The 15,254-nt window shown below is 35.7% G+C and overlaps 2 protein-coding genes across 2 annotated transcripts; both read right to left on the reverse strand.

Annotated features, from left to right (window-relative positions):
* Positions 1-343: 343 nt before the first annotated feature.
* Positions 344-7,083, reverse strand: LOC148300798 (uncharacterized). The gene is made up of 6 exons (XM_088274293.1): positions 6,943-7,083; positions 6,049-6,207; positions 4,237-4,414; positions 3,361-3,551; positions 1,922-2,087; positions 344-502 (listed from the first exon to the last, which is right to left on the reverse strand). Exons 1-6 carry the CDS (start codon positions 7,077-7,079, stop codon positions 374-376), a joined length of 960 nt encoding a protein of 319 aa, XP_088130419.1. The 5' UTR covers positions 7,080-7,083; the 3' UTR covers positions 344-373.
* Positions 7,084-9,108: 2,025 nt separating this feature from the next.
* LOC148300799 (uncharacterized) lies at positions 9,109-15,092 on the reverse strand. The gene is made up of 4 exons (XM_088274267.1): positions 14,798-15,092; positions 13,309-13,521; positions 10,126-10,309; positions 9,109-9,342 (listed from the first exon to the last, which is right to left on the reverse strand). Exons 1-4 carry the CDS (start codon positions 14,959-14,961, stop codon positions 9,109-9,111), a joined length of 795 nt encoding a protein of 264 aa, XP_088130393.1. The 5' UTR covers positions 14,962-15,092.
* Positions 15,093-15,254: the final 162 nt, after the last annotated feature.

The raw sequence follows: 15,254 nt of genomic DNA on the forward strand, positions 1-15,254 counted from the left end.
GCGTGAGGAGCTCAATGTTCTCTGGCTAGCTAGCGGGTTAGCAGCCCTATGCTAAGAGTGAACCTATGCTTGTTCTGTGAGCGTTGTTAGATGGTTTTTTAATGTATTCAGCAAATAAATCTAAATTATTCGAATTTTTTACTAACTTTTTACGAATTTATAATTAATTAATGGGATCAGCCATAATTGTCCGTATTTTTCCTATTTAAAATCGCAAATTTTTTATTGTGTAGTGACTACCCAACACCGGGACGCGCGTTTTATTTTAGCACCGGAAGGGAAAGGTTAAGAACCACTGCTCTATACACTTCAAAAATCATTAAAATTCTGTATGATCAATAGTAAAAAATAGTTGAATCACTTACCAAGAGTCCTATTTGAAAGGTTTGGTTGGGCGACGTTCCTGACTGTCGTACTCTTCTCTCATGAGCCGAATCTTGGATGGATCGCACAGGAACCACTTCCACAAGTTGTACAGCACGCCTTCCTTCTCGGATAGCTCCTGCAATGGAAAATATTATTCAAAAAAAACTTTTTTTCAATGTATCCCATATAAAACAAATTAATTGGATCGATTCCTACTTTTATTTTAATATACACTTGGATCTGTTTTTATGCGGATCTTTTTTATGCGATTTTCAAATGTAATGGAACCTATCCCTTATTTTTGTAGGTAGTCCAAGTCTTTTTTATGAAAATTCCCATAAAAAAATCTAATGTGAAAATAGTGTTTCTTCCACCCAACTTAGCCACTAGATCAGGGCATCCTTTCCACTTTAAAAAAATATTATATTAAGAACACTTATCGACATATACTGGATAAACTAGAGAATGAGATATTAACTGTACCTGAAGTTTGTAAAAGCAAGCAACTCCTGGGTCCATCGTTTACTCAAAGCATTCTCACTGTATACTTCATAAAATTTTCGGCAATTTTTGCAACGTTTTTAACTTTTTATAGTAAAAAAGCCTCACAAAGCATATTTCTTCAGATATTTTATTAATTTTCAAATCAATTTAGCTTTTTACAAAAGCAATGAATTGGAAAACAATTTCCTCAAAAATGTAGACTAAAATGTCCCCTATTAAGCACATGTTCATTTGACAAAATCAGGTGAGCTTTGCCAATACATATATATGCATTAATATCATCTATGTAGTGGCAAAAACCCGCAGATACTTTTTACATGACCTATTTATATATATTGTATTTTTATGATTTTTTTATAAACTTTTTTAATACGATTATTGGTACATTCTATCATATTGATTTGAAGCTATGCAGTTTTTAAAAATAATGAAACCTATCCCCCAGTTTAATATGTTGTTGAAGTCTTTTTTTATGCGAATCTTTTTATGCGACTCCCCGTGGAACGTATCTATCGCATAAAAAGAGACCCAAGTGTATACAATGATATATAATACGATGCGTTTCATCTCATTAAGACGTTAGCAAACTCATTGAGTTTGATGGTGCGTACAAAAGTAAGTAACTCAACTATCTGGTGCATACACATATAAATCAGAAGGTTTTCCAACGCGTGAGCAGGCCACATACAGTTGTCCATGTGAGAAGCATGGATTTTCCAAATTTAGTCCACACACTTGTAACGACTGCCCTTGTGCTTTATTGATGGTCATTGCAAATACGACTCGCACTGGAAACTGCAGACGTTTGAATTCAAATGGCATATCTTTCGGAATCTTTAGGATACGTGGCAACAGAATATCGTCTCCTTTGAATTTTCCATTTAAAATTACAGCTTCAAAAAAAATGTTTATCATTTGACCTGTACCTGAAGCGGAGGGCTGATCACCTTTCCTTCATATGTTAACGATCAAGATAACATCAACATTGACAGCCACCCAAAAGTTGAAAAGTCATCACACAAAGCATATATGCAACTTTTGTAAATCTAACCTTGAACTGCATGTAGTGTTTGGTGACGAGTTTGATTTTGTCTTCTCCCTGCGCGTGTCCTCTCGTCATCTCGTAGAGAGCGCTGTCCAGAGCCCCGTTCCGCAGCCTGGGCTGGTTGGTGGCCCCGTCCCATATGAGGGCGCGTAGCGGCATTGCCCAAGATTTGCTGAAAAAAAAAATACATCATTAAATTTCCTTGTTCCTTATCCTTTTCTAATCAGATGCTAATATTTTGAGTGTGTTCAAATCCCTGTTCAAATCTGGGTTTCTTCTATTATTTATTTTCCTCTTGTTTATTTTTTTTTAATTTTATTTAATATAGTTACATTTTTTAATACAATTTCTATAGATTTATACATATCGCTCATTCCTTTCATGAAATAAAGTCATAAATAAAAAAAACTTGATTTTTCAGAAAGTTTTTAAAGTTTAAGAATATAATAAAATGTATTAAAAATAAATATTAAGCCTTTTGAACTTTTTACTGAGCGAAAAATATTTTTAGGTTAAACTTGAAGGTTTTTTCTCCATTTGAAAGATAACTAATTTATTTTTAAAAAAAAATTAAACAATACCTTTTTTTCAAAATGCAAAAACAACACTTTCTGCCCTGTAGCGGGTAAATATTAAGTTTAAAATATGCCGCTTTCTCTGGGATATAGTACATTTTCTGGGCATTCCGAAAACATGCACAACTGAAAATTGTCAATTTTTGATATATGACATGGTTGAAAGGAATGAGCGATATGACAAACTTATAATTTTAGTTTCGCTGTGCCTCTCCAAAAAAGAGACTGAGCTCTTATGCTTGGAGAGGGACTTATACTCTAGGCTTATTTTTATTTGATTAATGGTATAATAGTCATTTTACTTTCTTTTATACATATTTTTTAAAGAAGTTTTTAATGTAATGGGCATTAAATTTTTCTCAAGAATTTTGATACCATTTAATTTTTCTATTTCTTTATGGAGTTTAATTGAAGTATGTATTTGATTCCCAAATATTTGAAGTTTTGTTGAAATTGTTTAGTATTACATTTTGGAGTTGCAAAATCATCCGTTAGTTATAAACGGACCCAACTGATAGTTATTATACAGACCTGAATGATGGAAGTTTAACTTCTGAAACATGTAGTCTTTATTAAAACTCAAGTGGTATAAAACAAGTGTCTTCTTTAATCACTGTACCGTAAATGAATGTGCAAATAGGGAGATGTTAATCCTAAAGTCCTGGTTCGACACTAATTTATTATCTTTAAATACAGAAAAAACTAATTTTTATCCCATTTTGTATTCAAAAACAAAAAATACTGCCAAATATAAAAATTACCATTCGCAATGGTGACTGCAGCGACTCTATTTGTAAAATCAGCCAAATATTAATCCTCCCCTATTTCCATTCGTAAAATGAAATGTCTTTCACCAAGAGTCAAACAAACCTTTGATTGATGTTGGACGAGGCGTTGCAGAACTTGGCATAGAAAGCAGTATGTTCCAAGTCCCTGATTTCAATATGCAGCCTCTCGACGGCTTTACACAAGTCTTCCACGGGCAGACGCTCGCTTATTTGGAAATAGCTGTACAGACTTTTCAGCACGAAACTCATCGGGCTGATGGGCCGCGTAACCATCTAAAAAAGGGAATCATTTAACATCCTCTTTATCGTTCATCGTTCACTTTATGTTCGCCACTTAAAAACACTACTTTATGACACCGGTTTCAAATATTCATTCCATCATCAGAAAATCACTAATATTTATTTTCACCCCCCCCCCCTGGTAATCATACCTGGGACCTCCAGCACGGTGGCTAAATACGCTAACCATAACACCACGGAGGCAGACAATTACACACAGCAAAATTGTATTCTTTTTGACTTGAAATGGTGATAATTCTTTTAATGCATTGCAGATTTTATTTAGAAGCATTATTATTATGCATTTTTATTATGCAGCCTCTCGACGGCCTTACACAACTGAAAAAATCACTTGTATTTATTAGACTCCCCTCTGGGAATCGAACCCGGGACCTCCAGAACGGTAGCCGAGCGTGCTAACCATTACGCTACGGAGGCGAACAACATAGATGTCAACAACTCAACATAGATGAAGAAGAATATGGAAGTCTGGGCATTTACAAGGTTTAGGACCATCATCGAGTGATCACTTAAACCAGCCTTTAACGGTCCTAAGACCTGTATGCTTAGACTTTCATTTTATTCTTCATATCTGTTGAGATATCGAAAAATTATAAACTATATTAATTGCACATTTTATTAAATTATGCGGTTTTCGGACGTAGAGAGGTATGCCAACCTGTCGGGACTTGTTAGCGCTGATGTCCGACTGAAGGCGGTTCATGGCGTCGATGGAGAACTGCAGTAAGTTCTCCGCAGAGACCTGATCTCTGCGGAGGCACATGAGGGCAACGTTGGTTTCGTTCACGGCTTCTTGTGACAGCGACACCACTGAACAGAATTTTTCGTACATAAATCTGGAATAAATATAACATTATCAATACACCACACCTACTTTAACTTTCCCCTCCCGGTGATATGTATTTACAACTTGACTTTAAAAATGAGAAATCAATATAAAATATAACAGATCTCTCTCTCCCTCTCTGGTCTCTAATCCTGCGGATTGGTCTGTAGCAACAGATGACATCTCTTTTGCAATTCTCGCCTATTTTCGGAAGTCCTCTTCAGCTCCTCATACGTCGAGCAGCCCATGTCTTCGTATAAGTCGCTTAGGTATTGGCGGCGTGGGCATCCTTTGGCATTTATTCCCTCGATCATCCCCTCATATTCAATTTCAATTTATTCAATAAAAAAATAATATATACATACATAACAAACAATATTCAAGGCGTATATATTAAAAGTAAAAGTAAGCAAGAAGACTTAAAGGTGTAGAAGAATCCCGCTTCGGAAAACTCCTTCGGACACATGGAACAGATCAATATCCAATGTGATATTGTTCAACATAGCGGTAGCTCTTCCTACAGGCATAACCATCGGCAGGTTGGTCCTGTGTATAGGAATGTGAAACATGCCGACGCTGTCTTAGGTAACTATCGGGAACATACAGACCAATGCTCCGGATAATTTCAGGATTATCGATCATACCGCGCAACAATCGATAAAAATGCGTAATTAAATACACATTCCTTCTAGACTCTAAACTATTGTAGCCAAGCATACTCTGGAGAAACTGGGTCGGGTAGAGCCAAGGATAATAAGGATATATTATTTGGTGCAGGATAATAGATACGGGCTCAGAATGTTTTTCACAGTAATTATGTTACTCCGTAATTTAATTACTGTGAAAGACATGCTCCCTTAACAAGCGACATTCACATAACGAGTTACAGAGAAAGGGCAAGTCCCATTTTTACGACATTCACTTGTGAGCCGGGACTTCTGCACCGGTCAAAACAAAAAATGTTTCGCTTAACGAATAAGATTCTGGAAGCAATTATGCTCGTTATAAGAGGTTCCGCTGTACATTGAAAATGAGTCAATAATAGATTTTTGTCACGATGTTTACTGGCTAATAAATTAATATGAGAAATCACAAGACTATCGATAACATCCTTATTAAAATCTGTAGAGAACTAAGGGAGATATTAAGGTTTAAACTTGATATTTGAATAAAACGAAAAATGCAAATTCGTATACGTCATCAAATTCCGTCATCAAACGTTTTATGACGTCATATGGTTTGTTGTCTATGGTTTATAGATCTGTAATAGTAGTAGTGTGGATTGTTTGTTTGCCACTACACTACCATTTGTGTTATACAAATATAAGGGGAAGGAGGGGTGGGAGGGTGGACCATACACATCAACAAATAGAGCCGCCAATAATTTAGCAATGTTACCAATATTACAACAAGTCTATCGTTTCTGTGACATCATTCATTACCAACTTTCGAAAACAACGTATTTACGAATGCGAATTTTCCACAAGAAAATGATGAATGAAAATATTGATTATATCGGCTGTTATAAATACAAAATTAGTCTAATACAATCCTTTATAGGTTGAGTATGTCAAATTAGATATTCCTCCTGTCTGATAATGATTATTAGCTATTGTAGGTTCAGAGTCGGTAGTAATTACTCACTTGGCTTTCTCGTATCTCAGCTGGATTTCGCTCATGATGACTTGATCGCTCTGCCTGTCCACAAATTGCTGAATACTTTCCGGGAGCTTCTCGGTTTGGAAAGTCTCCACTTCGGACTCCAGAATCTTGACCGTGCCGCCCATCTTCACTCTCTCCAAACTGTTGGAAAAAGACAACATTAAACAATGTTTTCAGCACACACAAATACCGGATTTAATCCAGTGTTCATGCGTGCAAATATTTAAAAAAATTCCCTTACCCAGCCATGGAACAGACATCAATGAAATAAATATATCAATGGTATAGAATAAGAAACGCCAGGATCAGGGAAATATGCGAGATGGAAGATGTCGTTACGTGGGGAAGGCAACAAAGGAGACAATGGTATGCGCATGTGAGGAGAATGGAACCATCCAGACTCCTCCACATCGCACTGTACGGCCAACCCCACGGTAGACGACTCCCGGGCAGACCACCAAAGAGATGGGTCGATAGCTGGGAATCGACATTGCAGTAGGCTAATCCCTCTTAAAAACAGGCCACAAGGCCTACAACAAGATGAAGAAGAAGAAGAAGAAATAAATATATTCTTTTTTTGACATCTCACCATAGATGAAGAAAAATATAGAAGTCTGGGTATTTACAGGACTTACGACCTGTCATAGACTGGCTAAGCGATCTAATGTCAATGTCTGTAAATCACGTTACACACAGTGACATTAGATCTCTTAACCAGCCTATGACAGGTCATAAGTCCTGTAAATACCCAGACTTCCATATTCTTCTTCATCCATGTTGATTTGTCAAAATGTTATAATAATATAGTTAATACCGGGTTATTATCAGATCAGGTTAATTTATAATGTTCTTTATTACAATAAAATAGTTCCATACTGTGTATCGTAGCTCGAGTCGAAGTCAAATTCCCTTAATATTTTCAGCTGCTCGTGAATCCCATTCAATTCGGATTTCATTTTGATGTAAAATATCAAACCTTCCTTCAGCCTAGAACAAATTAAAAAATAAATCATTAGTAAAATAATATCTTATTTAATTATATATTTTACTTTATTCTTTTGACTCTCATCCGCACCCAATGGTGCATAGGGCACTGCATTGGATTAATTAAATGTTAGCTTCATTGTTAATAACATGAAGGTAAGATGATCACAACTACTCGTATATGGGTATGTACCTACTTTTTAATTCAGAATTTTTGTCATTCTACTTGGACCCTTTATCAAAACTTTTTTGTATTCTTTATTTAAAATTGAGTAGCGCATTCTTTTCAGAAAAGATAAAAGTTCTTAAAATACTTTTTTCAAATCATTTTAAACATTGGCAACACATATAAAAGAAAAATAGATTGTGTACACATGGAGTGGTTTGTAGGGCAAATAAAAAGCTGATAAATCATTGAAAATTGTGTGGACAAATGCGGTTTTTAATGGGTAATTTTGATTGATGACAAATGGGAATTAATTGTTTAATCGATTTTTAACTATGTATTTTGTGGCAGTAAGAAGAACTTGAGAAAATAAGAAAATATACATGATACAACATTGAAAGGGGTTTAAGGTTTTGATAATAATAAAACCCTTATCCGCACCCCAATGGTGCATAGGGCACTGCGTCATATAAACGCAGTGTTATCTTGATCGTTTACACATGAAGGAAAGGTGATCAGCCCTCCGCTTCAGGTACCAGTCCAGGGTAATATTGAATAAATATGACAGTGAAAAAATCACTAATATTTATTTTACCCCCCTTGGGAATCGAACCCGGGACCTCCAGAACGGTAGCCGAGCAAGCTGACCATTACACTACGGAGGCGGACAGGTTTTGATAGGGAAATATAAAACAGATGGCGGTTGTGAATGAATGCATTTATTGATTTGGGGTTTAATTTGTAGAACTCCATATTACATTTGAAATATTAAAATCAAAACACTGATTTGAGTCTACTAAGTCGTATAAAAACAAAAGTACATGGCCAAGCCAACTGAAGCGCCTTTTCTTGACGACAGTTGTGACCAAGATTTGCTGCGTCCTACGCCTTATCTCTTCATTCCTCAAAAAGCCAAACCACCGCACGCCTAACATTCTTTGCGTACACCTATTCCCAAAGCTAAGTATACAGCTGCTCTGAGCAAGATCTCATTTGAAATATGTACGGTAGAGTCTCGATTATCCGACCTAAACCGGCTGCAGCAAGGTCGGATAAGCAAAAAGGTCAGATAACACGGTAAATGATAAAAACAACATTGAAAATGTGTTAATTTTATTTGCACATTGAAAACTTTTCAAATATGTTCATGTAACATAACTGAACGTAATGATTTTATTTCTTGATTTGGCGTTTAATTTGTAGAACTCCCATTTTCATTTACTCAAAAAATCTGTGTTTGATTTAAAAATTAATTCATAGATGAATGTAATGAACCAAAATATTGAAATGCACTTACGGCAAAGTAATAAAACATGTTTTACAGTAGGTACATACTCACATACAAGTAGGTACATACTCACATACAATGCAGTGAACTACCAAACTAAACTTAAGCTTGGGTAAAAAAAAGTACAAAATCAAAATACAACCCGCGCTGAGGACTGAGGACAGTCGGGTAAAGGAAAGAGGCACTGCCCTGATAGGTCGTATAACTCGGAAGGTCGGATAACTGAGACTCTACTGTACATAGAAGTTCCAAAACATCAGCGTAAAAAACTTTTACATGATGTATGGTGATGATAGGTGTAGGGTGTTTGTGCACTACCCGTAATTTTACCATCCATCAGTCCGGTTTTGAAAAATGAAAGCGACTATGACAGTTAAATGTGATCGAATTTACGCGCAGCGTGTGTTCATGCACAGATCAAGAGCACCGATCTGAAAAAAGATGGACAAAAGCACAAGCCGATTCAAGCCAATCATCATTTTAAAACGCTAACTGACGTGCCGGACGGTAAGATTCCGTATAATTCCGTGTAGTGCACAAATGCCCGTATGCCTAGATTTGAGTTTTACCTTCTCAAAAAAAATCCAAATGAACCTCAATCCACTTACTTGTCACAACTCTCTTTGAGTTTGATCTCGGCGAGTTTGGCATCCTCGTTCATCCTGCCGGAGCCGAAGGCCGGAGAAGAGTCCTCCCCTCTCCGGCCCGCCTGCTGGTCGCCGCCGCAGAAGTGCTCCAGCTGGCGGGCCACATTGTACCTGAGATAGGTGACCAGCATCTCCGTCTTGGCAAAGTACTCGTCCAGGGGGTGTTGCGAAAAGAACAGCCTCTCTTCGGACTGGGGAAGAAATGATGATCATTCAATTTCATGGGCTTTTATTAGATTTATGTTTTGTGCTGACGTTTCTTGGTGGAACTGCGTTTAAATCGATATAAAATCCTACTTTATACCCTTACCATAACTTATTTGTAAAGTACACTCCCAATTATCCGGGATGGATGTTGAAAAAAACCCATGTAATCGATTTCCCGGTTAATCCAAAAACATGAAGAACATGTAAATCAAGAAAAATTTAAAACTGCGCTATATGCGCTTAAGACACACATGTTAATCGAGTTACACAACTAGAAATAATTATTAATTTATTTTTTACTTAGTAAATACCAGTATTTCTTAAAATCTACTGTGATTTAACCACAAAGTAACTGCAGAATCAATTAATGAAATTAGAAATAATTAACCTAAAAATGGATTTTTAAAAAAGTATAATACCACAAAGTATTGTTTGGATCAGAGGTGGGTAAGATCTAATTATTTAGAATACCCACATCAATGAATCCATACACTAATAATACCAAAACAAAGATCTCTCATGGGAAAAATGACACCGATGAGGCTGAAGAATTTTTATCACAAATATTATGACGACTAAGAAATTTAAAAAAAGGTTATCAAGGTATTTTACAAATATTTTAAGCCATAAACATGACATCCCGCCATATAAAGCTTAAAGTGCAGTATGAGAATTAAATAGGTATTTGGGATAGAAACCTGAGTAGCTTCGCAGCAATGATATCGCCATGGGCTTTTGCATTATAACAATATGATAGCAGCACTTACATTTTTAGATGCCGCGCACATTTTCAACACATCCTCTATAAGGCCGTAACACTGTAGCTTTTCATCTCTCGCCTTGAGAACCAGTTCTTCCAACTCCTCTGTTACTTTGGACAATATGCTATTTTCTATAGCTAGCTTTTCGTTTAGCTCAAATTCTTTTTTGGATAAATCCCGGTTTATCAATCTGAAATATAAAATTTCATTCGTAAGACATGGTGTATTCTAATTTTAAAATATGTGCATTATATTATTTTGAGAAATAAAAAGACTTTGTTTTTTGATCCACTCACATTTTTATTAACAACCAACTAGTTTCAGCGATAACCTGTCTTTTCAGGGTTTAATTTATAAAACCCTGATAAATTAAACCATGAAGAGGGCAACAGGTTGTTGCCAAAACTAGTTGGTTGTTAATAAAAATGTGAGTGGATCAAAAAACAAAATCTTTTTATTTCTCAAAATAATACATATATCAATATGATCCACAAAGTTAATGCTTTAACCGGATCCACGCGGCTCGCATAACCGTTTGTGTTTTTACAAGACATGCCCCATACGCGGCTGACATAAGCGTTTGTGTTTTCACTTTGCTCCAAGTTTCGAACCTCAGTTCAACTTGGAGGGATTTTTTCATGGTGTGGAACTTTGGATAAAATAATACGTCAATCCTCGGCCTTATGACATCTGTTGAAATATCTGACTAATAATTTGTAATATCACAAGGATAAATAAAACAACAGATCCCTGATTTTTCTTGCGGTCGGTAATTAGTCCGCGCCATAATCATGCCCTATATCTGTCTCACTCTCGACGCTACGCATCGCCAGTGGGTAAGAGTGACACACGATGCGTGCTTTGATTTATTTATGTTACGATCTAATTTGTTTATATTACGATATATTTCAAGAATAATGTGACACACGTGTATTATAGAGTACCAAAAAGGCACAATGAATCCAATTGAACGTTTTTGTTTAGGAAAATAAATCGTTTCATAACTAAATACATGATAAAAGTAATAATTTAAAAAACGGCGAAATACAGCCACGCACGAGCGTCTCTTAGGAACAAAGTTAACGCGTTTAAAAGGTTAATATACAAAACATATGTACATTATAATCAACACATTGGCTACGGGTAATTTCTTTAAGAAAATGTGACTTGCAGCGGGCGTGATTTGATCACAATTATACAAGCGAAAGTATGGTAGTAAACTATAGGGCTCGGATCGATAAAACAAAAATTGTTTACATCAACATAATATTATAAAAAAGTGTAAAAAATAATGTGATTACACTATTTTTAGAATGTATATTAAAACCTTTTGCTATAAATGATTCAAACTGTATGAACAACAATCATTATAAATTTTACAATAAAATCACTAGATCTGTAGAACATATTTTTGAACATTTTAAAAATACAAATATCAATCAAAAGTTTGCCAAAAATTCCAAACGGTATTAAAATAAAATAAAATAACCTCACATTTTAACAAACACTCAAATTGCAACGGCTGTAAATAAACAATGCCATATTATATGGCTCCCCCACTCGACTTTATTGCATTACAGGTATCAGTTGTGTTTTTTTTATATTCTGGACAAAGGAGAAAAAAATACCATCTTTCGTTTTTTTTTTAAATAAATTTATATAGTACTTCCTTGAAGACTTTTTTAACCCGTTTTTGAACTAGTGAAGAATGGATAATCATGTTTGTACTATAATTACACCTATCCGCAAAGCAAATATGACGAAAGAAATTAGAAGTCTAAGACATGTTTTTTTTTATGCATGAAAGCTGTCCCACCGCATTCCCAGATCTGATACAGAAGCATTTAGGCATCTGACACAAAAGCATGTGAAACTAAAACAAAATTGTATCCCGATTTTACCGTGAATTCACATTTAAAAGCTTTCAATATCTCTGCCACTGCCAATCTAAATAAATTGTAAATCCCCCACCAAATTATCTAGAAGTACCCCAGTCTAGGCAGTGAAAGGGATTAGTATTAGTGTTTTTTGTGTATGAAGTTGAAGGTACTGAAATGCACAAAAATGTGCACCCTGCCACAACACAAGGTTTCTGACACACACAAATCGCTCACTCCTTTCAAGAACGTCATAAATCAAAAAAACTTGATTTTACAGGAGAACGTTTTTAAAGTTTAAAAATGTAATACAATGTATTGAAAATAAATATCAAGCCACTTATTGAACTTTTAACTGTGCAACAGATTTTTTCAGGTAAAACCTGAAGGTTTTTTCTCCATTTGAAAAATATTTAGTTTATTTAAAAAAATAATTAAACAATACCTTTCCTTCAAAATGCTAAAATAATACTTTCTGCCCTGTAGCAGGTAAATATTAAGTTAAAAATATGCCGCTTTCGCTGGGATATAGTACATTTTCTGGGCATTCCGAAAACATGCACAACTGAAAATTGACAATTTTTGATTTATGACGTTCTTGAAAGGAGTGAGCGAAATATGTGCACCCCGTAGCCAATGTGTTAACAACTAACTAACTAACAAGCATCATGCCGCTTTCCATGGGTGTAGGCATAATGGACTAGAAAATAGAGGGATTTGAATCACTTACCCATTTACAACATTTTGAGTGTGTCCAAATACTTGTTCACAAAATCTGGATTATCTCCAATTACAGGAGTTATTTTCATATTATTTTTTGACATCTCATCAAAGATGAAGAAGAATATGGAAGTCTGGGCATTTACGGGGCTGACGACCATCATAGGCTGGTTTAAGTGATCACTTTAACATTCACCATTCATGTAACATTCACCAATATACCCATTATTGACAACCACACTACTCAAATTCTTGGAAGTTCTATATATATGAACCAATTTAGTTTACCTTGTTCTTGAATCACTAGAACTTCACTAGAAACATCTATTGGTGAGATGTAAAGAAGCTTTTTACTAAGCAGAAACTCTTATATTAATATGTGAGGTCCGAATCCTGGATTATAAACACACACATGAGAAACGCCAGAAAACGTAATCTTTGATGAAAAATTATTCATCTTTGATGAGATGTCAAAAAATAATATGAAAATAACTCCTGTAATTGGAGATAATCCAGATTTTGTGAACAAGTATTTGGACACACTCAAAATGTTGTAAATGGAGTAGAAAATTGAGGAAATTGAATCACTTACTCATTGTTGGCTATGATTTTACTCTTGGCTTGTTCTTGCGATTGAATCAGAGTGATCCATTCCTGCAAGTCTTCCACCTTCTCCTGCGCATCTCTCAGCCCGTGCGCCTCGGTGGGTACAGCGATCTCCGGATACTTCCTGGAGATGTCTTCCAGCTCCCATTTCAACTCCTCTTCATACAAAACCTCTCCCAATTCTTCTAGTTTAGAAAACCTGAAATAATGACAAAAATTGAAGCACTGAATAGAGCAGGGAGCGTTTGTACGATCCTCAACCTTTTTAAAGTTGAAAACTGATTCTAAAAATGTTAAGGATGAACGTCAGATTATGGTACCTATCGATATCCCTCTGGTGGTAACTTAAAAGAAACAAAAACAATTCTCAAATATAAAATTTTTAAATATATATTTTTTTTAAGTGTTTTAAAATTTGCATTTTCATTATTTACAAAAAATACTTTAATTTCGTACCATTTCTATGAGCCTAAGCGACTCACTATTAGAAATAGGTATCAAATTGTGCTAGAGTGGGTTTGAACCGAGAAACTCTGAGTCCGCGACACTAACCACGGGACCACAACCCAGCACTTATTTGTGAAAAATTCAATAGCTTCTTCTACTTTTACACAGAAGTGTGGAAAGATATTTAGTTGTTTTATTATCATTATTAAGGTTCTTGTCATCGACCGATTCGGCACCCTGATAAGGAACAATTCTTTAAGGGATTATGAAGAAGTCGACGACTTTATCTATTTAGGTGCACTCATTTCTAAAGACGGAGGCTGTGAAGCAGAAATCCGGAGAAGAATTGGAATGGCAAAATCAGCAATGTCTAGTCTGGCGAAGATATGGAAAAATCGGTCCATACTGAGGAGAACGAAAACCCGTCTAGTGAAATCTCTTGTATTCTCCATTGCGCTGTATGGAGTGGAAACATGGACACTGAGGAAAAAGGAAAGACATATGCTGGATGTGTTTGAAATGTGGTGCTGGAGGAGGATGCTGCGCATTCCTTGGACCGCAAGACGCACAAACGTCTCCATTCTCCGCAAACTGTCAGTAACAGAAAGACTCTCCACGACTTGCAGGAAAAGGATTCTGTCCTACTTTGGGCATATCGCCAGAAAGAACGAGAAGAGTCTTGAAAAACTGGTAGTAACAGGTACAGTTGAAGGCAAGCGGGCAAGAGGACGGTCTCCAACAAGATGGACAGACCAAATAAAGGAATTAACCGGATCCTCGCTAAACGCTGCCATCAAGTTGGCCCAGGACCGGGAAGAATGGAGAGGACTTGTGCACCAAGTGCCTGACATTCCAGAAGACCACGACGCTCAGCATTGAGCAAGAAGATGAAGAAAGAAGATATAAAATGCTGTTGCACTAAGAAATGTCAGTTAAAACTTTAATTCTAAAATACAAACGTAATTTTTATTTTATTAGATTTAAGTTATGTGTTGGCATTTCTTGGTGAAACTGCACTTTATACTTACTTGGATTTGTCCTCCGCTGTTAAGCAGTTGTTGGAATTCACATTTTTATAAAACCAATTCAATATTTCGTTGTCCTCTTCCAATAGCCAAGCAAAAGAAACGTCTCCGGTGTCAATATTTAAAGTTTGCAACTTTTCCAAGAAAGCTTCTTCGTCGACCCCCATTACTAATAACTATGTAAAACTTGTTTTTTACTCTTTATATTTTTCCCCGCATATTTCTTTACTTAAACACAAATATTAGTAAATATTAACGAAAAACGACACCGGACAATAAACGTCAGATTTCAAAATTTAAACCAGTTATGATGTTACCATTTAAAAAAAAAAATAAAAATTTCAAATAAACGGGGAGAGATGTTATACATTTAGTCTAAAATCTTATGCTGGTCACTCACGACGAGGAAAATAGTAGATTTTGTTACATTTTCTCTGGTTTTGTAACGTTCAAGTACGAA

Source organism: Brachycentrus maculatus, unplaced genomic scaffold (assembly GCF_059751285.1).
Source record: "Brachycentrus maculatus isolate JH-2025_06_01 unplaced genomic scaffold, ASM5975128v1 h1tg000653l, whole genome shotgun sequence".
In the NCBI taxonomy this organism is placed as follows: Eukaryota; Metazoa; Arthropoda; class Insecta; order Trichoptera; family Brachycentridae; genus Brachycentrus; species Brachycentrus maculatus.

What these genes read in the sequence shown, in the direction of transcription:
- LOC148300799 (XM_088274267.1), bottom strand. Translation starts at nt 14,961, where the DNA reads ATGGGGGTCGACGAAGAAGCTTTCTTGGAAAAGTTGCAAACTTTAAAT. An exon ending in ACAGCGGAGGACAAATCCAA is followed by an intron (nt 13,522 to 14,797) that starts GTAAGTATAAAG and finishes TCATTATTTCAG; the next exon opens with GTTTTCTAAACTAGAAGAAT. An exon ending in TGTGCGCGGCATCTAAAAAT is followed by an intron (nt 9,343 to 10,125) that starts GTAAGTGCTGCT and finishes TTTCTTCCCCAG; the next exon opens with TCCGAAGAGAGGCTGTTCTT.
- LOC148300798 (XM_088274293.1), bottom strand. Translation starts at nt 7,079, where the DNA reads ATGATTTATTTTTTAATTTGTTCTAGGCTGAAGGAAGGTTTGATATTT. An exon ending in CTGAGATACGAGAAAGCCAA is followed by an intron (nt 4,415 to 6,048) that starts GTGAGTAATTAC and finishes TATTTATTCCAG; the next exon opens with ATTTATGTACGAAAAATTCT. An exon ending in AACACTACATGCAGTTCAAG is followed by an intron (nt 503 to 1,921) that starts GTTAGATTTACA and finishes TTTCCATTGCAG; the next exon opens with GAGCTATCCGAGAAGGAAGG.